Here is a 25,148-nt window from a genome sequence, read left to right as displayed (position 1 = left end):
GTTCTATTCGATATTCGGCAAATCCTGTGAAATTGTGTTTTCAGACAGCTGTAGGTCAGATTTTCAAAAAGTACTTCGGTTTTTTCTATAATTTGCATTTAAAATGTCCCATTAATGAATAATTGTTATCTCAGGGTCTGTAAACAATGTAATTTAAAAATGAAAATACAGTAGTTATTGCCATTTTCCTTCAGTTACAAGATTTTATACAAGTCCTTGCATAAATAAATCTCTGGTATGGGCTCATTACGCTACTTCCAATTTTTTAATAGGGATAGAAATTACAGGTAAATTTTGCCCGGAGCCCTCTATCAGGGACAGTGTCCGTTTACGTGTCGTAAATATACATCACGGGACCCCAGCTGTACTTTCTTTCCGAAGGAAGCCATATTAAAAGTTTTTATTACCATTTAAAATTCATCGCCCTCAGTCGGGTTCAAGCCCGCGAACTTTTGATTCAATGACAAGGACAGTAACAATTAGACCACCGAGGAATGCCTTCTTCAATTATTTCAACAAACTTAGGTATATTTGAGTCGTTGAGAACAGAAGAGGTGAAAGTCAAAAACGAGTAATGAGGTTTAAAGTAAAAATTCTGTAAAATATAGCGCAAAGTAGCAATTAATATTCAATTTATTGAAACTAGTAGGGCCGTATTCATAGACATTTTAGCGCGGGCTTTCGGTGGATTATCAGCGGTTTTCGTATTCATAAACCAGTGTTAGCGATAGGATATGATTTGAATTCTGTACTAGTAACCAGTGGATAGCCGGGGCTAGCTTAGTACGCTCGTAGCGCGTGCTGCGAAATGTCTATGAATACCACCCTTAGTAGTCAGTGGATAGCACGAAGGACATATTAATTACTACTTTGCGCTGTATTTTACAGAATTTTTGCTTTAAACCTCATTACCCAATTTTGACTTACACCACTTCTGCTCTGAACGGCTCATTTCACGACTTGCGCTATATCAAAAGTTTCGCCTTCCATGAAACCATCTATTTCGCCCAATTTACCACGACCTGCATTGTCCTTTCTTGTTGCAATACAGCAGCTGTTCTGCTAAATTGACCTTAGCTTAATATTAAAAATAATTCACTTATGGCAGGCTTATGTGAGGGCTGCAATGAACCTCCGGGTTCTCTATAAGCCATAAGTAAGTAAGTAAGTAAGTAAGTAGACATTTCTTTGTCTTTCTATTGATGTTATGAGATTTTTGTATGTAGGCCTATATCTAGTTTCGTTCCAGAATCAAGAACGTCAATGTTAGTCATATTTATTTTCCCGTTTTTATCAATCCCTCCTTATTGTGAATAATTTCGAGGGAAAAATTGTTCCGGAGCCGGGTAACGAACCCGGGACCTTTGGTTAAACGTATCAACGCTCTACCAACTGAGCTACCCGGGAACTCCACCAGACACCGATCCAATTCTTCCCTCTATATCCACAGACGTCAAAGTGGGCTGACAACCGTCAAGCAACCAACATTGAGAGCACACTAGTTCTGTGTAGCTTAATTGTGGTTTTCTGTTAACGAACAGTGACGTACTCGTATATTATGCAAATCAAGCCTTCCCTCGAAATTCTTCAAATCAACTTTACAGGGAGTTATACCTGATGGCTTGATTTCCCTCCTTATTGTCTCCCATTAGGCTATCTTCCGATAAGTGTCTGAATATATGGTAATTCAGTTATTACACATTATACTTACATAAATGAGATGCGAAAACCTGAAATCGTGTTAGCCTATTTTTTTATCTTTTGGCAAAATATGACCTATTTTAAGTAGATTGAAATTGAAATTACACAATATTAACCCCATGGTTTGCATATCGTACGTTTCGAGTCTGATAGAATATCAATTATTACGATTTTACATTATAGTCCAGAGCCGCCACGATGGTCTAGTGTTGCATTTATAATTCTGTGAACCCCGGTTCGAACCCCGATGTACTCCCGATTGTTAGGCAAGCCCCGTATTCCAGATAACACGGGTTTTCTCCAGGAGCTCCGGTTCCCCTGTGGCATTCCAACAAATCTCCATCACCATCTCATCTCATCTCATCTCATCTCATCTCATCTCATCTCATCTCATCGCAGATGTAGCGTAGACTAAACTCCAGCGGCGCACCCTGGGCAACGACTCTGTCGGTAAATTTGTTTACACAATTGGCTTTATATGGGTGCATAACGAAGAGTTAAGTACCCGTCACTAGACAAAAGAATTAAATTCCAACAATTTCAACGTAACTTAAGATTTATTATTATTAATAATTATTATTAAATATTTACGTTTATTTTAATTTACTTACTTACTTACAAATGGCTTTTAAGGAACCCGAAGGTTCATTGCCGCCCTCACATAAGCCCTCCAGCGGTACCTATCCTGTGCAAGATTAATCCAGTCTCTATCATCATACCCCACCTCCCTCAAATCCATTTTAATATTATCTTCCCATCTACGTCTCGGCCTCCCTAAAGGTTTTTTTCCCTCCGGTCTCCCAACTAACACTCTATATGCATTTCTGGTTTCGCCCATACGTGCTACATGCCCTGCCCATCTCAAACGTCTGGATTTAATGTTCCTAATTATGTCAGATGAAGAATACATTGCGTGCAGTTCTGCGTTGTGTAACTTTCTCCATTCTCCTGTAACTTCATCCCTCTTAGCCCCAAATATTTTCCTAAGCACCTTATTCTCATACACAATTAATATTTAAGAGATGTTACAATATTAGATAAAGTCTTGAAAATAATCTGGCTCCAAAGATGACAACCATATACACACGAATGATTTCAGTTATTGATCGCACATGAATAGTTCCTTTCCTCCAAGTATTTTCCTTTGAGGTCCAGAAAGGCTATAGAGCAGCGTTTTTCAAACTATGGTCCGCGGACCACCTGTGGTCCTCGATGTCTGCCCTTGTGGTCCTTCAAAAAAGACAGAAGAAAAAATAAAATTCAAACGAATTGCGTATCACACTATAGCTGAAAATCTCAGAGTTTGTAAATGACACATGGCAATCGCCTTTCACCTTTTCTCCTCGATTTAACCTATCGCCTTCCCACTCTACTCTCAGCAACAAAAGAGGGATTTGAAGCACTATGAACGTGGTGTTTCTCGCCATCTTTTCCGTGCAAATCTGGCGCTGTGCCTGTTACCCAGCCAGGGACCACCTGAATTCATAACAGGACCAAAGTACCGAACCTTTTCATGTATTTATGACTTTCTTAATAGTTCTGCTGACACCCAGTCTGCACATTCAAATGGTCACGTACTGTACGTCGTTCACCAATAATAGAACATGCAAAATTGCATCTTTACTTGTTGAAAATCGGGCATGTTTCTGCATTAATTTTTTTTTATTTCTGTTTTTACAAATGACAATATAAGAAATTTTCTTCTATTAACATTAACTTAATTTGTTAATACTAATATAAAATTAATCGAATTAAATCAATTTTAATTAATTATTTCTACATTAAAATGTAAGTATACTGGTATTAAAATATGCTACATAAATGATAAATTTGCTTTCGAAGGGAACAAAAGTAAGGTGGTCCGCGGAACAGTTCTGACTTAAAAAAGTGGTCCCCACTTCAGAAAAGTTTGAGAAACACTGCTATAGAGGAATGCTTAAAAATTTCCCATTCATACTGTTGTAGCAGCTATTTCCGTCCGCAGCAGTTCTTTTGCCAGCCGACAGTTCATGTGGCACCGACCGACAAAAAATCTTGCGGTGGTATTGAAGAATGCCATGAATAATGTAGTGAGAATTGTCAACAAATAGAGTAGCTAAATCAACAACCAGGCAAAAAGTTAAATGTTCTCTTATGAAGCCGCCAACACGAAAATATTTTTCATGAAATGGCTAAAAATGTACACATGATCGTTAAATTATTTTTGTTTTGTAATGGCCTGAATACAACGCTACGGTACTGCATGCTTAAATCAGGATAAAGAATGCAACAAATTTATGGAACGAAATATAGTATATCCCATTTAAGGGGGGGGGGAAACATAATTTTATGTTACTACGAATTTCTGTAACACTCTGTAAACTTGCCAACTACTCCAAAATGGCAAGCTTTTGCCAACTCTACAACTTAAATAAAAAATATATTTTTTTAAATTAAAATAAATTAATTATATGAGCGTCCCAAAGGTTATGGGACATACTGTATAGCCTACTATCGTGATGACTGAAACTCCACCCAAAATAAAATTAATATTTCACCTTTAACAAGAAAAAAAACTTAAGTAGTGCCTGCCGTTTGGAGCAGTTGGAAATTATACAGAATGCTACAGAAATTTGTAGTAAAGAAAATTGTTTTTTTTTTTTTAACGGGACATCCTACATTCCATTCCATAAATTCGTTGCACTCTTCACTACTAGTAGCTTAAACACTGTATGGAAATGTGTATGAAGCCTGTATTAAGATGACTTGGTTTAGAAAATTCAAGTAGCCTATTTGTTAAAACTGATCAAGAAAAGATTAAGTTAAAGTATAATAATAAGTTACGTATAAGATGGCCACTCTCTGACCTATCTCACAATTACTTGAAGCATTGGCTTTGTTTTAAAGCGATAGGGTTGGAAGTAAATCCCGAAAAGACTAAGTATATGATTATGTCTCGTGACCAGAATATTGTACGAAATGGAACTGTAAAAATTGGAGATTTATCCTTCGAAGAGGTGGAAAAATTCAAATATCTTGGAGCAACAGTAACAAAATAATATAAATGACACTCGGGAGGAAATTAAACGCAGAATAAATATGAGAGTCCACACCTGTGGAGTATAGGTCAGCGAGTCTGGCCGCGAAAACCAGGTGGCCCGGGTTCGAATCCCGATCGGGGCAAGTTACCTGGTTGAGGTTTTTTCCAGGGTTTTCCCTCAACCCACTACGAGCAAATGCTGGGTTTCTTTCGGTGCTGGACCCCGGACTCATTTCACCGGCATTATCACCTTCATTTCATTCAGACGCTAAATAACCTATATGTTCATACAGCGTCGTAAAATAACCCAATAAAAAAATAAATATATGACCTGTTATTATTCGGTTGAGAAGCTTTTGTCATATAGTCTGCTGTCAAAAAATCTGAAAATTAGAATTTATAAAACAGTTATATTACCGGTTGTTCTGTATGATTGTGAAACTTGGACTCTCACTTTGAGAGAGGAACATAGGTTAAGGGTGTTTGAGAATAAGGTGCTTAGGAAAATATTTGGGGCTAAGAAGGATGAAGTTACAGGAGAATGGAGAAAGTTACACAACACAGAACTGCACGCATTGTATTCTTCACCTGACATAATTAGGAACATTAAATCCAGACGTTTGAGATGGGCAGGGCCTGTAGCACGTATGGACGAATCCAGAAATGCATATAGAGTGTTAGTTGGAAGTCAGGAGGGAAAAAGACCTTTAGGGAGGCCGAGACGTAGATGGGAAGATAATATTAAAATGGATTTGAGGGAGGTGGGATATAACGATAGAGACTGGATTAATCTTGCACAGGATAGGGACCAATGGCGGGCTTATGTGAGGGCGGCAATGAACCTCCGGGTTCCTTAAAAGCCAGTAAGTAAGTAAGTATTGGCTTCGTTTTAACGATTGAACATTACTACCTATCTATGGATGTGGTACAGTGGCGCTCAAAGATACCTGATCCTACACCTCAATAGTGATCGATAATTTGTTCGTGTGAGTGTGGCTTCTTTAGTTTTTACTTATATGAATAGATGGCGAAGATAATAGTCAGTGTGGCCAATAGTACATGAATATACCCGCATTGTATCATTCAAAATTTCATTTCCCTCTAATGATTGTAAAAATCACTAGATTTAGAGAGAAACCGCTGATACTGTCAATTATGAGAATAACATATATTTGATCTACATCAACATTTTTCCAAACACTTTTTTCCCGTCCCAATAATAGTATCACCTATTGAAGACTGGCGGAACTATTTTAAAGTTTGTCAGTTTGTTGTATCTTTAGTTCTGACATCCCGTGGTCAGAAAATTTACTTACACTATCAGAGGATTGGAGATCAAATATCTTTGAACACCAATGTACAACTATCCGGAGCAGAAATCCAACACTAACATGTAGACAAGCTGATTAAACTTAAGCTTGCGTTGGATGCGTAAAATCATCGTCAACCTTCCAATTGGACATGCTCAATTGACAACACCTCTTGAAAGAGGTCGTAAAGAGTTCGATTTGCGGGCGTCACACGGTCGTTGTACAGAACAAGAAGATCGTTCCATACCTGCTTAAGGCCTTATGACACACGTGAAGTCCGTCAGAAGTACGTTATTGTTGTAATGGACACCGTGTCGGGTACAGTTTCCACACGTCCATTGCATGAAGTGTGACGCTAGTTGTCGGCAGGTGACAGGTAATTGAAACACTGTTCATAAACAAGAAAGTTTACGTTACAGAGCTTTAATTATTTCTTCACGAGTTTGAAAGAATGGAATGAAATCTGATACTTTAAATGTTTAATAATTTTCTTGTTTAGTTTAGTCTTCGGTTATATTTTTCTCACTTAAAAAAAAAAGCATAGAAAGAAAGCTTACGACAACTTAAGTATTCCTCAAGAATTAAATTTATAGTAAGAATATCAATGTCAATGACAATATCAATGGGGAAATGGCAACAGAAACATTTAAAAGGTATGCATTCTTAGCCAGGGAAATTGGGGCTTAAAGTGTCTATGTGGGCTCAAAGCCTGTTGGCCATTTGTCTCACTGCAATTTTCTGCGTTCCATTGAAGGAACATTAGAGCATTTGGAAAGGAAAAATCCGAATCGCATGGGGGGCGCCACAATCCTCGCGAGAGAAGGGGTCCGAGCCCTTGCAATGTGCGAGTGACGTTCGAGTAAACTTCCCCAGAGTGCCGAAGGCAATTACTCGGTACTTTAACGACGCTGTATCAACTACTCGGTTATTTAGCGTCTATGGAATTGGTGATGCTGAGTTGGCATTTGGGAGATGAGGCCGAGATGCGCCGTGTATTACCTGACATTCGCCTTACAATTGGGGAAAACCTCGGAAAAACCTAACAAGGTATCCAAGCGGGAATCGAACCCACGCACGAACGCAACTCCGAACCAGCAGGCAAACTGAGCCACGCCGATGGCTTGTAGTTTTTAATAAATGTATTTTAACTACTGAAGACCAAAGGCAAAGAACATTCTAAGTTACATTTTTTTATGAGATATGTACGCCATCTATCAGTATATCAATTGTAGTACATTTTGAGCATTCCCAAGTCAAGAAAACATAATTCTATGTGAATTATTACAGGGAAATATATCTCGAAACGAACCTCATGTGACTTAGAATGTTCTTTGCCTGTGATAATAAATAGAGTCCGGATATTAGGCAAAATGCCTTTTTTAAACTGAGTGTATGTATGAAAGACCTATTAGAGATAAACAAGTTTCCACTCATTTGGGGACGATAGGCCCAATTTCTATTTTGATTTTTTGCCTATTTTAATTCCCATTGCCTATTTTAAGTGTAAATGCCTTTTTTTAAATCTTTTTGCGTCGTTATTGTACATTTTCTATATTTTTAATGCATTTAAAATAAACCGCACATAAATTATATCAAAAAACAAAAAAGAACGGTTTTACAGATTAAAAATATATATATTCACCTCTCACAAATATTTGCTGAGAATCTTATTTTTCAGCAATATACATATGTTTCCAAGAAGTCGTAGACTTTTCTCCCCTACCGATTCCATCTTTTATGTCACTTAACAAAGATGTTTGAACAGTATTATTCTCAGTGTTCAGGTTACTCCAGGTCCCGTTACTGTTGTCGCTTGCACGCACAAGTCACGCGTACTTTGAAGTCTCTAACCCCTTCTCACACCCCTCTTTTTGAGACAATACACAGTCGGTTTTTCCCGATCTCTGAAAGAAAGTAGAGACAGTCCTTCTGAAATAAGTTGTTTTAAGTTTGCTCCAATCACTTCAGTAGAAGTAGAAAGATCTTTTTCCACCATGAAAAAAGTTCTCTCTGACAGGCGGCTTACTATGACAGTTGACAACTTAAAAAAGCATCTTGTTGTGACATGTAACCAAGGGAAGTGAGTACCGTATGGGATAGTTTATTATTTGTCTATTTTTTGTCTGTTTCCATGAATAATAAATGCCTATTTCACTGTCTATTTTTACTATTTTTACTGCTTATATGCCTGCCTATTTTAACCAAAATAAATGCCTAAACACCCGGGCTTTAATAATAAATATGTTTTAATACACTGTAATGGCAATTTTTCATCGTAACATTCCTTAGCCACTGAACATTCTCTCGAGTTTAAAGAAGCGGGATAAGAATAAGTTCTGTCGTCCTTCATTGTAAATATAAGAAGATTTGGCGCTGGTTGGGGTGTTTGATCAGGTAGTTAGCAGCCCGCCCATGCCCGCCTGTTACAGCCGACTGATGCTTGTGTTTCTCTTTACAGAGATCCTTCACGCTCATCCTCCAGGCTGTGGACCACGACAACTACTCCGTACCGGGTAAGTAATTCCATCTCATGCGTTAACCTCAACGAGGAGTCTCTATTCACTTGTTTAAGCCTTCATTAGCACATACAAAGCTCGTCGTGCATGGAGTAACTGCAATTGTGTCCCTCCAATAGGAACAGTTACCAGATTCCTATTGAAAACTTACACTGCTTTGTGATGAAATCGATAAAAAAGTGAAATGTGAAAGGTATAATTGCAGCAATTAGTGGAATGAGGAACTCTGTTGCAGAAATACCATAATTTATTTTAAGAGAACTTGGAGAGGAAATGCTTCGCCTTTGTAGTCTATTTAATACTCGTACTTTGTATCGATATATAAATAATGAAACTGTATTAGATAAAGAAATTAAGTCTCTTACATACATAAATTAAAAATAACCAAGTAGGTACGTAAGGAAGAGAGATAACGATTAGAAACAATGTTAGTCCACCGCTGTGAAGTAACGGTTAGCATGTGTGACCGCGAACGAGCGGACTCGGATTAAAATTCTGATTGGGACATAGTAATAATAATAATAATAATAATAATAATAATAATAATACTTACTTACTTACTGTTTTTAAGGAACCCGTAGGTTCATTACCGCCCTCACATAAGCCCGCCATTGGTCCCTATCCTGTACAAGATTAATCCAGTCTCTACCATCATATCCTACCTCCCTCAAATCCATTTTAATATTATCTTCCCATCTACGTCTCGGCCTCCCCAAAGGTCTTTTTCCCTCCGGCCTCCCAACTAACACTCTATATGCATTTCTGGATTCGCCCATACGTGCTACATGTCCTGCCCATCTCAAACGTCTGGATTTTATGTTCCTAATTATGTCAGGTGAAGTATACAATGCGTGCAGCTTTGCGTTGTGTAACTTTCTCCATTCTCCTGTAACTTCATCCCTCTTAGCCCCAAATATTTTCCTAAGAACCTTATTCTCAAATACCCTTAACCTATGTTCCTCTCTCAGAGTGAGAGTCCAAGTTTCACAACCATACAGAACAACCGGTAATATAACTGTTTTATAAATTCTAACTTTCAGACTTTTTGACAGAAGACTAGATGACAAAAGCCTCTCAACCGAATAATAACACGCATTTCCCATATTTATTCTGCGTTTAATTTCCTCCCGAGTGTCATTTAGATTTGTTACTGTTGCTCCAAGATATTTGAATTTTTCCACCTCTTCGAAGGATAAATCTCCAATTTTTATAGTTCCATTTCGTACAATATTCTGATCACGAGACATAATCATATACTTAGTCTTTTCGGGATTTACTTCCAACCCTATCGCTCTACTTGCTTCAACAAGAATTTCCGCGTTTTCCCTAATTGTTTGTGGATTTTCTCCTAACATATTCACGTCATCCGCATAGACAAGAAGCTGATGTAACCCGTTCAATTCCAAACCCTCTGTGTTATCCTGAACTTTCCTAGTGGCATATTCTAGAGCGAAGTTAAAAAGTAAAAGTGATAGTGCATCTCCCTGCTTTAGCCCACAGTGAATTGGAAAAGCATCAGGTAGAAAATGGCCTATACGGACTCTGCTGTATGTTTCACTGAGACACATTTTAATTAATCGAACTAGTTTCTTGGGAATACCAAATTCAATAAGAATATCATATAAAACTTCTCTCTTAAACGAGTCATAACGCCTTTTTGAAATCTATGAATAACTGATGCACTGTACCCTTATACTCCCATTTTTTCTCCAATATCTGTCGAATACAAAAAATCTGATCAATAGTCGATCTATTACGCCTAAAACCACAGTGATGGTCCCCAATAATTTAATCTACATATGGAGTTAATCTTCTCAAAAGGATATTCGAAAAAATTTTGTACGACGTCAACAAAAGTGATATTCCTCGAAAGTTATTACAGTTAGTCTTGTCCCCCTTCTTAAAAATAGGTACGATTATGGATAATAATAATAATAATAATAATAATAATAATAATAATAATAATAATAATAATGGCTTTATTTAACCTGGCAGATTTAAGGCCGTAAGGCCTTCTCTTACACTCTACCAGGATTAAAACTTGCTTACATAATTGAACATACAACTGGATCGGAATTAACTAATTACATACTGATGCAATTTAGGTACATAATGAGATCAAAAGAGGTAGTTACATAAAATTTACCTCATAAAATAAAATTAAACATAGAGGAATACATATTAATGTTGTTAGAATCAAATACGAATCACATAAAAACAGAATCCGAAAATTCAATAAGAAATGTATAGAGTAAAAATAAAAATAAACACATTAGTATACATATTAGTATTAGGTTACAAGTAAGTAAGTAGGATTAACATAATTAAACCAGAAACCGACAATTGAATAAAATATACGCAATAAAAAATAGATTAGTAAAAAAACACGGTGGGATACATACTGATCTTAGGTGATAAATCAACACGATTTACATGATTACACAACAAAAATTTAAAAGAAATAAATTAATACAGTGGAACACATTCCATTAAATATTTGCAACGCGTTAGGTCTGGCAACTCATCATAATATATTTTTCTAATTTACATTTAAAAGAAATTAAAGTTCGGCAGCCCTTGATTTCAGGCGGCAGAGAATTCCAGTGACGAGAAGTAGCAACAGTGAAAGATGAAGAATAAAGAGATGATGTGTGGAGTGGTATTTCTAGCATGTTATATTGTGACCGAGTATTTAAGTTATGATACCGAGAAAGACTGTGGAATCGGACAGACAAATAAGAGGGAGTAGAGGAGTGCAAAATTCGGTATAAGAGAGAAAGGGAATGTAACTTTCTCCTCTCATTTAACCTGAGCCACACTAATTTATCGAAAGAAGGCGAAATGTGATGCAGTAGCGGACATTACAAATGAAACGAACACACGCATTTTGCACATGTTACTTGGTTGAGGTTTTTCCAAGGTTTTCCCTCAGCCCCTTAAGAACAAATTCTGGGTGACTTCCGGCGCTGGACCCTGGACTCATTTCGCTTGTTTTATCACCTTCATCACATTCAGATGCTATTTAATCATAGCGGTTGAAGAGGAGTCGTAAAATAACCAATTAAAAAAAACAATGTTAAAATTAAAATATTTTGCACAAAGTATAAATGTTATACACACACACAGTACAGTCCACTTAAAAAAAAAAAAACACGTCCAATAAATTTTTGTTCTAATTGAGGCGTTCTCTGGAATAACATCTTAAAGTATGTTACGTGTTTTTTTTCGTTTCCAACGAATCTGGCTTCCATTTGCATTTAAGAATTCAATTCACGTCGTAGACTGGTGACATATATCTACACGTAGTATAATATGAAAAGTGATTTTACTGAATTTCTGCCTTAGTTACAAACAATGAATGGACAAAATATTATGTCACAGCCTCCTTCCTACATAATATACTACAACCGAATAACTTTTTGATGACAACGGAATGAATCTAGTAGGCTGTGATTGGAAACGAGATCGGCTAAGTTGAAACTTGACCAACTCTCCGTTGCCGTTCTCGGGCTCCAGCAAGCTTCTCGTTAATTTTTAATGCTCATATTTAAATACATTTATTTTTTAAAATTCCGTTCTCATTCTCGGTTTATTGTGAACCAGCCTTTACTTTCAGTCGCCAATTTCCATGCTTGTTTTTGTTCTACCTGTAGCCTACATAGTCTACAACAGCGTTTCTCAAACTATGGTCCGCGGACCACCTGTGGTCCTCGAGATCTGCCCTTGTGGTCCTTCAAAAAGGACAGAAGAAAAAATGAAATTCAAACGAATTTCGTATCAAACTATAGCTGGAAATCTCAGAGTTTGGAAATGACACAAGGCAATCACCTTTCACTTTTTCTCCCAGTACTGACATTTTATGAAATTTATTACCCCACCCGTCTATCGACTTCCCACTCTACTCTCAGCAACAAAAGAGGGATTTAAAGCACTATGAATGTGGTGTTTCTCGCCATCTTTTCCCTGCACATCAGCTGATGACATGTGACGAAGTACATTGGCATATCTTTCAGATATATTCTCAAAATTAAACGAACTGAATCTCTCTCTACAAGGTAATTATTTGACTGTTCTCAATGCGCATGAGAAAATAAACTTGGATTGTGTTCAGTTCCGTAAAACAGACGATTTTTTCACTATTTCCAACCCTAGAGTCTTTTTTGGTCGAAAATGATTTCGTTATTAGAAAAGAATTATGCAATGACATATGTTCACATCTCGAAACTACGACGTCACAATTTGAAACTTATTTTCCAAGTAAATATGACGAATTTTCATTGGTCCGTGATCCATTTCATTGTGATATTGAAAATAACAAACTTTCATTGAGTGAAAGAGAACAGTTAATTGAACTCTCGAATGACACCGGACTTAAAGTGAAATTCCAAGCGGAAAGTATGGTTAATTTCTGGACCTCATCACATGTGAAAAGAGAATATAGTGAATTGTACAATGATGCTTTACAGATTATAATTCAGTTTGCTTTTACGTATCTGTGTGAGAAAGGGTTTTCATCACTAACTCTAATAAAAACAAAATACCGAAATCGACTCGATGTATGTAACGATCTCCGACTTAAGCTTACCAGCATACATCCAAATACAGATCAACTGTGCAAGAATCGGCAGGCTTATTCATCTTATTAATGTGAGCACCAACATTTATTTAATTTGTTTATTTAATAAGTTAAAGATTTTATCCAATCTCTAATAGCCTTGATTTATTAAAAAACGAAAATTATTTTTTTCTATTAAGATTAACGTAATTGGTTAATACTAATATAAAATTATACGAATTAAATTAATTTTAATTAATTGATTCTTTTTTAAAATATAAGTAAACTGGTATTAAAATATGCTACAAAAATGATAAATTTGCTTTCCAAGGGAACAAGAGGAAGGTGGTTCCGCGGAACTGTTCTGACTTAAAAAAGTGGCCCCCACTTCAAAAAAAGTTTGAGAAACGCTGGTCTACAACATTCAACGAGCAAATGAATAGGAGCTCTGTTCGCAATTAGAAAGCTGGAAGGCTGCAACAGCCCGAAACCCTTCAATTTAACTGTTGAAACAGTCTACAAAATGCCTACTTGTAGTCACCAGCAGTTTCGTCACAAATCTCGAAAAGGTGTTCGAGTCTGTATTATTAGAGAAGCTGCACCGCGGATCCGAACAATGGCGGCTAGTACGCGAGGTGTGAAGCCTTAGAAATTAGTATGTCATTTTATGTGATGACTATGAAGAACAAGACAGCAGCTCTTATTGACTTGTGGTTCACGTCATTTTAGTCGATTCATGTAAAATAATTTGAGTTTCTTTCATTGTTTCTCCTTCGTGAAATGTGCCGCTGCCAAACACTAGCGCAGATCTCTACAATTGCTCACTGCGTTTTGGAAAACCTGTCGCTTGGCAGAAGTGTCCATTCAGTGTTTTAAAAAATTCCCTACCGACCCTACCTCTTTTTAAAATATTTTTGCTTCAGCATTCCATTAACTGCTTATTGCGATGACTCCATGGAATGCAATGATTAGCAAGCGCTCAATGAATACGGTTAACATAAAACCTGTCTGAATAGCATTGAGTTTCTACATCGTAGAATTGATATTAAATGCTGCGAGATAGATTGGAATCTGGGCGTGACATGCAATGCACCGTTCTAGCAATATTTCTTGAGGTAGGTACTGCTATTTCCACTTTCATCATTTCGTTACTTTTTTGTTTCCCATTATTATTATTATTATTATTATTATTATTATTATTATTATTATTATTATTATTATTATTATTATTATTACTAAAAATAAGCAACTCAAGTTTAACAAGATTATGGCGGTAGGCTATATAGGCTACAGAAGAAAATCGTTGGATAGTAAAGAAAAATTAGGGAAAACAAAAGTGAAATGAAACTTCTGAGGACAGCTGAAGATTAATTATTTCTCTCGCACAAATTAAGAAATGAATATTTAGCAAGAATTAAATTTTCAGTTTAAGTTAGGCCTAAAGTTTAACAAGATCAGGAGCCCACACCAGTGGAGTAACGGTCAGCGCGTCTGGCTGCGAAACCAGGTGGCCCGGGTTCGAATCCCGGTCGGGGCAAGTTAACTGGTTGAGGTTTTTTCCGGGGTTTTCCCTCAATAGGAGCAAATGCTGGGTAACTTTCGGTGCTGGACCCCGAACTCATTTCACCGGCATTATCACCTTCATATCATTCAGACGCTAAATAACCTAGATGTTAATACAACGTTGTAAAATAACCCAATAAAAAGAAACAGGATCAGGCAGTATGTACACTCCTATACGGAATCTTGGGTAGTAAAAAAATTAGGAAAAACAAAAATTAAAATTTAACAATATTATTGCCGTATTGACGAAATATAATCTTGTGAAGTAAAGAAAAATTAGGACAAAGAACAGTGGAATATAACTTCTGAGAGTAGCTAAGGATTAATCAACCAACCAAATTTCCTTAACATTTAACGAACAGTAAGCAATGCTTCATTACGGATAAATGTATTCAATGAATTTTTCATAACAGCTATATCACAACTTTTTTATGAAACCACAGCCTACCATATTGCAAATCGTGTAGGTACCTGCTATAATCATCTGCATGCTGGCCAACAATGAAGCAACGCGGTTACAAAATATAGTAAATATTATTATTATTATTATTATTATTATTATTATTATTATTATTATTATTATTATTAGATTTTCGCCATAATTATAGCTGTTGTAATTGAGGGCTTTGCCGGAAGAAAGGCGGATAGACCTATACGCCCTTTTTCGGTAAAACGGTTTAAAATGTAGCGAAATTTTGTTTTGATTGTACTGTACATACTTGCAGGACCGAGCTGCGTGCGTGTATAACATTTTATTCAGGTGCGTTTTAAAATCTTAGATTGCATGTATCTCAATTCGCCATATTGACGTATACGCCCTTTTTCCGGAAAACCCCTCAATTATTGCATTCCTGATTCCAGTGTCATGTAATTTGAAGGATGATATAATATACAATAACTGCAATTTAGGTATAGATAATATTCTTGAAACCTATTATCCAGAATGAAAAAAAAATTAAAGACTTATGAATTGAATGTAGCTACTGTGAAGTTACAGTCGCAAAACCAAAAGAAAGTAGAAACTTGATAACTAATTTCATGTGTTAAATATCTATTTTCAAGATAAACGTTCAATGTGAGCGTAAATTTAATTCTAACAAATGTAAGTTAATATACCAATTAGTTTTGTTACGTTTGAATGTACATTCTGTATTAATTTACTAATATTTCTTAGGTACCGTATATAGCTATAACCACTTTCATGTGTTAAAATAAAACTAAGTTGTATAGACTATTACCAAGTTGACTAGTTTCAGCTTTGCCTCAGCCATTCTGATGACATTCAAACCTATGATCAGTTTCTTCTAAAATTTTGAGTACCACAATCTTCGTAACGCGGTTGTGTCATTCAGATTTTCAAAATGATCGTTTCTTAAATACGATGAAAGAGTAATGGAACGGAGAAAAATTCTCTCCGGCGCCGGGATTTGAACCCGGGTTTTCAGCTCTACGTGCTGATGCTTTATCCACTAAGCCACACCGGATACAACTCCGACGCCGGTTAGAATCGTCTCAGATTAAGCTCCAACTCTTGGGTTCCCTCTGGTGGCCGCCCTCTGCACTACGTCATAGATGTCTATGAACGCAGGACCGAAGTCCACACATGTGCTGAGGTGCACTCGATATGAGTGACTAGTTGGCCGGGATCCGACGGAATGAGCGCCGTCTTAAATCACAAAGTGATTTACGCATATCATATATATTATTTTAATGTACCGAAGTACATATGATATTTCCATGCAGATATTCTGCGTCATCATACGATGAAAGAGTAATGGAACGGAGAAAAATTCTCTCCGGCGCCGGGATTTGAACCCGGGTTTTCAGCTCTACGTGCTGATGCTTTATCCACTAAGCCACACCGGATACAACTCCGACGCCGGTTAGAATCGTCTCAGATTAAGCTCCAACTCTTGGGTTCCCTCTGGTGGCCGCCCTCTGCACTACGTCATAGATGTCTATGAACGCAGGACCGAAGTCCACACATGTGCTGAGGTGCACTCGATATGAGTGACTAGTTGGCCGGGATCCGACGGAATGAGCGCCGTCTTAAATCACAAAGTGATTTACGCATATCATATATATTATTTTAATGTACCGAAGTACATATGATATTTCCATGCAGATATTCTGCGTCATCATACGATGAAAGAGTAATGGAACGGAGAAAAATTCTCTCCGGCGCCGGGATTTGAACCCGGGTTTTCAGCTCTACGTGCTGATGCTTTATCCACTAAGCCACACCGGATACAACTCCGACGCCGGTTAGAATCGTCTCAGATTAAGCTCCAACTCTTGGGGTCCCTCTGGTGGAACATTATCTCCATCTGGCTCTTGATTTTCGAGTAGTCCAAAATGTAACAATTCTGCGTAGAAAAGTTCCTTCATTTTGTATTGTAACCATTAAAAATTTAAAGACGGAAATTTCTAGCACTAAACTAATTACCCTATGTATGGTGGGTCCCTATCACCACGGCATGGCGCGTCCTCAGGTTGCGGATAGAGGAGACGGCCTCCAGATATGGAGGGTAGCTGCGAATATATTGAATAAGCAGTCGTGGACAGCCGATAAGGGGTGGTCCTCCAGCTTGGGGGTTGGGCGAAGGGCTAACAACCCATCACCGTAAAAAACAGCTTGTTACGAATTCCTACAGTAAGCCTCGGAATAGGACTGATTCTCTGGCACGACCACAGCAAAGGAATAAGGTTTTGAGATTTGGCACTTGGAACGTAACTAGTCTTTATAGAACAGGAGGGGTAACATTAGTAGCAAAAGAACTAGCTAGATATAGAATAGACTTTGTGGGAGTACAAGAGGTTAGGTTAGATGGGAATGGCATATCACAAATAGGAGATTACTTGTTGTATTATGGGGAAGGAAACAATAATCACCAATTAGGAACAGGATTCTTTGTACATAAAAGAATAAACTCAGCAGTAAAAAAGGTCGAATTTATCAGTGACAGGTTATCGTATTTAGTACTTAAGGGTAGATGGTGCGACATCATAGTTATAAATGCTCACGCCCCTACAGAAGAGAAAGACGACTATCTAAAGGATAGCTTCTATGAGGAATTGGAACATACTTTTGATCAGTTCCCTAGATATCATATGAAAATTTTATTGGGGGATTTCAACGCTAAAGTAGGACGGGAGGATATTTTTAGACCAACTATTGGAAAAGAGAGCCTACACGCAATTAGTAGTGACAATGGAGTTAGATTAGTCAACTTTGCCACATCGAAAAATTTAATTGTCAAAAGTACAACATTCCCCCATAAGGATATACATAAATATACTTGGACTTCTCCAGATGGATTGACACACAACCAAATAGATCACATCTTGATAGATAAACGGAGACATACTAGTATAGTAGATATTCGAACTTTCAGAGGTGCAGACTGTAATTCTGACCATTATTTGGTGATTGGAGAATTAAGAGAAAGATTATCAGTAGCCAAGCGAGTAGAGCAACAAGTTAATATTACTAAATTCAATATTTTGAAATTAAAGGACGAGGAAGCTAAGCAAAATTATCAGGTCGAAATTTCGAATAGGTTTGCCACTTTAGAAAGTTCCGACGAAGTTGAGAAAGAATTAGATGTTAATAGCGTGTGGGAAAATATCAGAGATAGTATCAAAATTGCAGCTGAGCAGAGCATAGGTTATTATGAAACTAAGAAAAAGAAACCGTGGTTTGATGAAGATTGTTGCATGGTAGTAGAAAGAAGGAAACAGGCAAAATTGAAATTCTTACAGGATCCAGTTGAGGAGAATAGAGATAATTATTTCAATGAAAGACGGGAAGCAAGTCGTACACTTAGGAATAAAAAGAGAGGTTACTTGAAGGAAAAACTGAATGAGGTAGAAACAAATAGTAAGAATAAAAACATTCGAGATTTATATAAGGGTATAAAGGAATTTAAGAACGGATATCAGTCAAGGGTAAACGTGATCAAGGATGAGAATGGTGACTTGCTTGCAGACTCTTCATCAATCCTAAACAGATGGAAAAACTATTTTGCGCAACTACTAAATGTACATAGGCCAAATAGAAATGATCGGGATGATATTGAAATACAAACTGCTGAGCCATTTATACCCGAACCCACGATTTCAGAAGTCGAAATTGCGATAGAAAATCTGAAAAAGTACAAGTCTCCAGGTATCGATCAAATTCCAGCAGAATTAATACAAGAGGGTGGAAGTGCATTATATAGCGAAATTTATAAACTTGTACTTGCTATTTGGGAAAAGGAAATTGTACCAGAACAATGGAAGGAGTCCATAATTGTACCTATTTTTAAAAAGGGGGACAAAACCAACTGTGGTAACTTTCGAGGAATATCACTTTTGTTGACGTCGTACAAAATTTTGTCCAATATTCTTTTGAGGAGATTAACTCCGTACGTAGATGAAATTATTGGGGATCATCAGTGCGGTTTTCGGCGTAATAGATCGACTATTGATCAGATTTTTTGTATTCGGCAGATAATGGAGAAAAAATGGGAGTATAAGGGTACAGTACATCAGTTATTCATAGATTTCAAAAAGGCATATGACTCGGTTAAGAGGGAAGTATTATATGATATTCTTATTGAATTTGGTATTCCCAAGAAACTAGTTCGATTAATTAAAATGTGTCTCAGTGAAACATACAGCAGAGTCCGTATAGGTCAGTTTCTATCTGATCCTTTTCCAATTCACTGCGGGCTAAAGCAGGGAGATGCACTATCACCTTTACTTTTTAACTTCGCTTTAGAATATGCTATTAGGAAAGTTCAGGATAACAGGCAGGGTTTGGAATTGAACGGGCTACATCAGCTTCTTGTCTATGCAGATGACGTGAATATGTTAGGAGAAAATACACAAACGGTTAGGGAAAACACGGAAATTTTACTTGAAGCAAGTAAAGCGATCGGTTTGGAAGTAAATCCCGAAAAGACAAAGTATATGATTATGTCTCGTGACGGGAATATTGTACGAAATGGAAATATAAATATTGGAGATTTATCCTTCGAAGAGGTGGAAAAATTCAAATATCTTGGAGCAACAGTAACAAATGTAAATGACACTCGGGAGGAAATTAAACGCAGAATAAATATGGGAAATGCGTGTTATTATTCGGTTGAGAAGCTCTTATCATCCAGTCTGCTGTCCAAAAATCTGAAAGTTAGAATTTATAAAACAGTTATATTACCGGTTCTTCTATATGGCTGTGAAACTTGGACTCTCACTCTGAGAGAGGAACATAGGTTAAGGGTGTTTGAGAATAAGGTGCTTAGGAAAATATTTGGGGCTAAGAGGGATGAAGTTACAGGAGAATGGAGAAAGTTACACAACACAGAACTGCACGCATTGTATTCTTCACCTGACATAATTAGGAACTTGAAATCCAGACGTTTGAGATGGGCAGGGCATGTAGCACGTATGGGCGAATCCATAAATGCATATAGAGTGTTAGTTGGGAGACCGGAGGGAAAAAGACCTTTAGGGAGGCCGAGACGTAGATGGGAGGATAATATTAAAATGGATTTGAGGGAGGTGGGGTATGATGATAGAGACTGGCTTAATCTTGCACAGGATAGGGACCGATGGCGGGCTTATGTGAGGGCGGCAATGAACCTTCGGGTTCCTTAAAAGCCATTTGTAAGTAAGTAAGTAAACTAATTACCAATTACCTTGGGTTGCTCTGAACGTATTTCTTCTCAAAACTACGAAAAGCATTGCGTGAAGATTCTTTTCATCAATGGAGCAAATTGAAAAGTAAAGGTTTGGGAGTTGTTTTCTTATCTCACTGGGAGAAAGGTAATTCGTGGATCTCAACCAAAAAGGGACTTTCGAGCAGTCAGTGGACGCAAGCCATTAAGATGAACTGTAATACAATACCTGTACGTACTGTCCCTGGTAGAACTCTTGACTCAACCCGTTGCAGAAGATGCGACGAGCAAGAAACGCTTCCTCACGTCTTGGGTTTCTGCCATCATGGAGAATTGCTCCGAATCAACAGACATAATACGGTTCGTTCTCTCATCACATCTTCAATCCGTCAGAATACTTCCTATGAGGTTTATGAGGAGGTTGGTTGCGTCTCTTCTGATGGCTCTACTAGACGTGCTGATATCATCATAATTGATCGGCAGAAGGATAAGGGTGTCATTCTTGATTCCACAATCCGTTTCGAGATGCACGAGCAACAGCCACAAGAGGTGTGTCGTGAAAAACAAGTCATATATGAGCCTTGTTGTCAGCATCTCGGAGCACAATACCACATCACACATTGGACAGTTTTTGGGCTCATGTTCGGTGCCCGTGGCACGATCCCACGAGAAAGTTTAAATCAACTTAAACAATTTAAAATTTCTGATGCAACGATTGATGCCATAGAATCTCATGTGTTAAGATCATCTTTAGCTATAATTAGTAATCATTTGTACCCAACAAACATTTATTGTAAACTAGCCGTACCCGTGCGCTCCGCTGCACCCGTTAGAAATAAATATAAAGTAATTACATAATTAAAATAGGACATTTGATCCAGGGAACATTCGTGTTTCATATAAGGATAAATCGCTTATTATGTTACTTAATTTAAATTGTATTTGCATAATTAAAATGCGATCATTTTGATCCAGAGACCACTCATTTGGTCATAAAAATTATTTTAGGAAATACAGGAAACGAACGTACAGAATAGCCTATCAAGTTTTCTGTGCATAAGAAGCTATTTTACTCTTACCTGTCCTCAATTCACTCAGACGTTACTGTAATAACATTATAGCATTATGTCCATCTAGAGAAACTACACTTTCCAATGGTGAAATAATAATTAATTATACAAATCGGTTAATTTAGCTTCTGATATTACTTCATACAAACACAGAAACATTATCTGTAGGCTATCTTTCATAGCTTTCGATTGTTGTTGTCCAAGGTCCCTTATAGACGAAGTCGTTTGTTTCTTAATTCATTACACGGCCTTAGATGGCAGTTATTTTAATTTTAAAACTCATTTATCTCATTAAATATCAGTCCTATCAAAATTTTTCAAGGAATAAAACTTATCGAAAATTATTTTTAAAGAAACTTTTGTTATGTAATATTTTTCATAAAAATCAATAATAAGCGAGATATTTCGATTTATTTAATTCAGGCCCCCTTATAACCCCCCTTTTAAATCATGTACTTTGACTGCCATATAGCCTAAAATCTAAGTTACAACGAACTTAATTTATATTCCAATTTCCATCGAAATCCGTTCAGCCATTATCGCGTGAAAATGTAACAAACATACAGACAGACATACAAACAAAAATTTCAAAGAAGCGATTTTGGTTTCAGGGTGGTTAATTATATATGTTAGGACCAGTTATTTTTGGAAAATCGAAAATTACCAGAAAAATTTCGGCTACAGATTTATTATTAGTATAGATGATTTCCTATGTTTTCGTATCTTTTACCTTAATGTTTCCTTTTTCCTTTCAAATTGTCACACAATTGGTTTTCATGGTTATTCTTTATGAATTGATTATTAGGCCGATCTATTCGAACCCTTATTTAGGACGGCTTTTTTTTTTATTAAATTGTTAGCTTTACTAGTTCGTTAGGGCTAAAGATGCTTGGTGAGCTATAAAAATGATTAAATGAAGAAGTAAATAAATTAATGAATCATTAAAAACACAGCGAAGCTTGGTGAACAAGCTATCAAACTCATTTCCACAGACGTCGACAGAGATCCTCAGACATGGAATGCGCTGTCTGGTTTATTTATCTGCTACTTCCGCTTTCGCAATGCCCTCTTTTATTACATTTCTTCACAATATTAATCTGTTTTACTATTGTATTTCATCCTATTTGTGCTTTATCTGAAACATTCTTCAGTATTTTCATTACGCTCCAATAAGTTTAACGCTTTTGTTTCTTTATATTTTCATCAGTTCGCAGTTTTCCCCTTCCCGTTCGTTACCATTTTGCCTCGCTGTCTTCTTGTAGCGAGCAGTCGTCAATTACATGCGAAGCCCTGCTGCATTGTTGGCCCGCCGAGGGCAAGGACGTCTGGTTCAACAACGGTCTGCGTGCACCGTCACTACATGCAGACTACTGAACTCAATTTAGTATCACCGCTGGATTAGCACACAACACATTATTTATTATTTGTAGGCATGTAGGATCTTGCTGTATTGTCTGGATCCTTTTGTTCAGCTCTCAATGAAATTTCTTAGATAGCTTGCATTGTTTCCCATAGTGTCCAATCCAGTTCACTGTGTAGAGACAATGTTCACATTCCGACGCATTTTACGTAGGATCTTTATACAATCTCTTCTCAACACGAAACTTAATCAGTTATAGGCTACTTACTTTGTATTAAATTTTGTATAATCGCTTTAGAAGAAATAAGAGATACGTAGACTGTATAACAAGCACACTGAAAAAGAAATATGCATATTTTTGTTGTAAGTAGACTCTAAAAATTCAGCCACGACAGTAACGGTTGAAAAATAACTGAGAGAAGCTGTTTTTTAGTTGATTATTTAACGACGTTGTATCAATTACTAAATTATTTAGCATCGATGTAATTGGTAATAGCGAGATGATATTTGGCGAGATGAAGCCGAAGACTTGCCATAGATTACCTGACATTCACCATACGGTTGGGGAAAACCTCAGAAGAAAGTCAACCAGGTGAGTCCAAGCGGGAATCGAACCCACGCCCGAACGCAGCTTCTGATCATAAGGCAAGCGCTCCGCCGACTGAGGTACACCGGTGGCCCCGACAAGCCATTATATTCATCTAAATGAGGGGTTGGAAAGCAATGGTGGATTGTTAATGTTTAGGTGAGAGGTTTGGACTTTTTCCATTGCTGGTTGTCACAATCAAAAAATTAAGACAACGTTTCGAAGGGTGGTTCTCCCTTCGTCTTCAGGTGGAAGGAAGTAGGGAAGAGAAAAAACCTATTGTTGGGATCGTTACGTACAGCTATTCTGTATGACTCATCGTCGATTCCTGGCTTCGGTGGAGATTATAATTAAGACTTCGGGTCTTTCTTTAAGTGTGCTTAAATACGACAGGCTCAACGTCAGTAGATTTACTGGCATGTAAAAGAACTCCTGCGGGACAAAATTCCGGCACATCCGGCGACGCTGATATAACCTCTGCAGTTGCGAGCGTCGTTAAATAAAACATAACTTAAACAGCGAATTGTCCAACGCTGTGGAGTAACGGTTAGCCTGCCTAACCGTGAAACGAGCGGGCCCAGGTTCAAAACCTGGTTTGGACAAGTTTCTGGTTGAGGTCTTTCCGGGGGGTTTTTCCTCAGGTCATTAAGAGAAAATGTGGGTAACTTTTGGCGCTGGACCCTGGAGTCATTTCGCCGGCATTATCACCTTCACATTATTCAGATGCTAGATAATCACAGTAGTTGATAAAGCGTCGTAAAAAAAACCACTAAAAACAGCAGATTACTGTAGTATTAAAACATTTACAAGTTTCTGACATGAAATTTTAATTGTCTACGACAAAAGTTGAAGTAATGCCGTTAAAGAAAGAGAGAGAACATAAGCGAGTCGAAATGTAGGCCTGCAGTAAGTTATATTCTTAATACGCGTAAGATTACAGAGGGGCGCGCGGTTAAGGCGTGTTAAGGCGAATTTACTTCCAAACCTATTGCTTTACTTGCTTCAAGTAAAAATTTCTTTGTTTTCCCTAATCATTTGTGGATTTTCTGATGTAACCTGTTCAATTCCAAACCCTCTCTGTCATCCTGAACTTTCCTAATGGCATATTCTAAAGCGAAGTTAAAAAGTAAAGGTGATAGTTCATCGCCTTGCTTTAGCCCGCAGTTAATTGAAAAAGCATCAGATAGAGACTGACCTATACGGACTCTGCTGTACGTTTCACTGAGACACATTTTAATTAACGGAACAATTTCTTGGGAATACCAAATTCAATAAGAATATCATATAAAACTTCTCTCTAAACCGAGTCATATGCCTTTTTGAAATCTATGAATAACTGATGTACTTCTCTCTTAACCGAGTCATATGCCTTTTTGAAATCTATTAATAACTGATGTGCTGTACCCTTATACAGTAGAACCTCTATTATCCGTGGTAATGAAGGGGATGGAACAAACGGTTAATCGAAAAAATCGGATAATCCGTACCATGATAGATTTTCGTAAATTTAGTGAATAATGCTTACAGTTTCGTAATTCCTTTCGTGGTTTTGTCGATGTTGCGTTTAATATGCTAGATGGTGGATCAGAAGTTCACTAATTTAAGTTTGGTTGTCAACGATGGGTTTTTAAGGGGCAAGGAAATTCCTTGTAATGGCTCTCTGTGGAAAGATATCAGTATTGGAGGTCTCGTGTTGTAGATTTACGTACTTTCTACACTCCAATATCGTATTCTGATGCGAGATGAGCCACAGTTTATCTTTCCTCAAACCACTCAATTATTTACACTTTTTTTTCGATTCTTAT

The 25,148-nt window shown here is 37.2% G+C and overlaps 1 protein-coding gene across 2 annotated transcripts in view; it reads left to right on the top strand.

The window, feature by feature from the left end:
• Positions 1-25,148, top strand: part of LOC138693266 (protein jagged-1b-like) — a 728,512-nt gene that overhangs the window by 481,758 nt on the left and 221,606 nt on the right. For both annotated transcript variants that reach the window (XM_069817112.1, XM_069817113.1), the window contains exon 3: positions 8,489-8,543. In XM_069817112.1, the coding sequence (XP_069673213.1) occupies positions 8,489-8,543 (55 nt within the window). The remainder of the gene's footprint in view (positions 1-8,488; positions 8,544-25,148) is intronic.

The sequence above is a fragment of the Periplaneta americana genome, chromosome 17 (genome assembly GCF_040183065.1).
Source record: "Periplaneta americana isolate PAMFEO1 chromosome 17, P.americana_PAMFEO1_priV1, whole genome shotgun sequence".
NCBI classification, from domain to species: domain Eukaryota; kingdom Metazoa; phylum Arthropoda; class Insecta; order Blattodea; family Blattidae; genus Periplaneta; species Periplaneta americana.
Note: the sequence above shows the minus strand (reverse complement) of the source record. Positions and strands in the feature narration are given on the sequence as shown.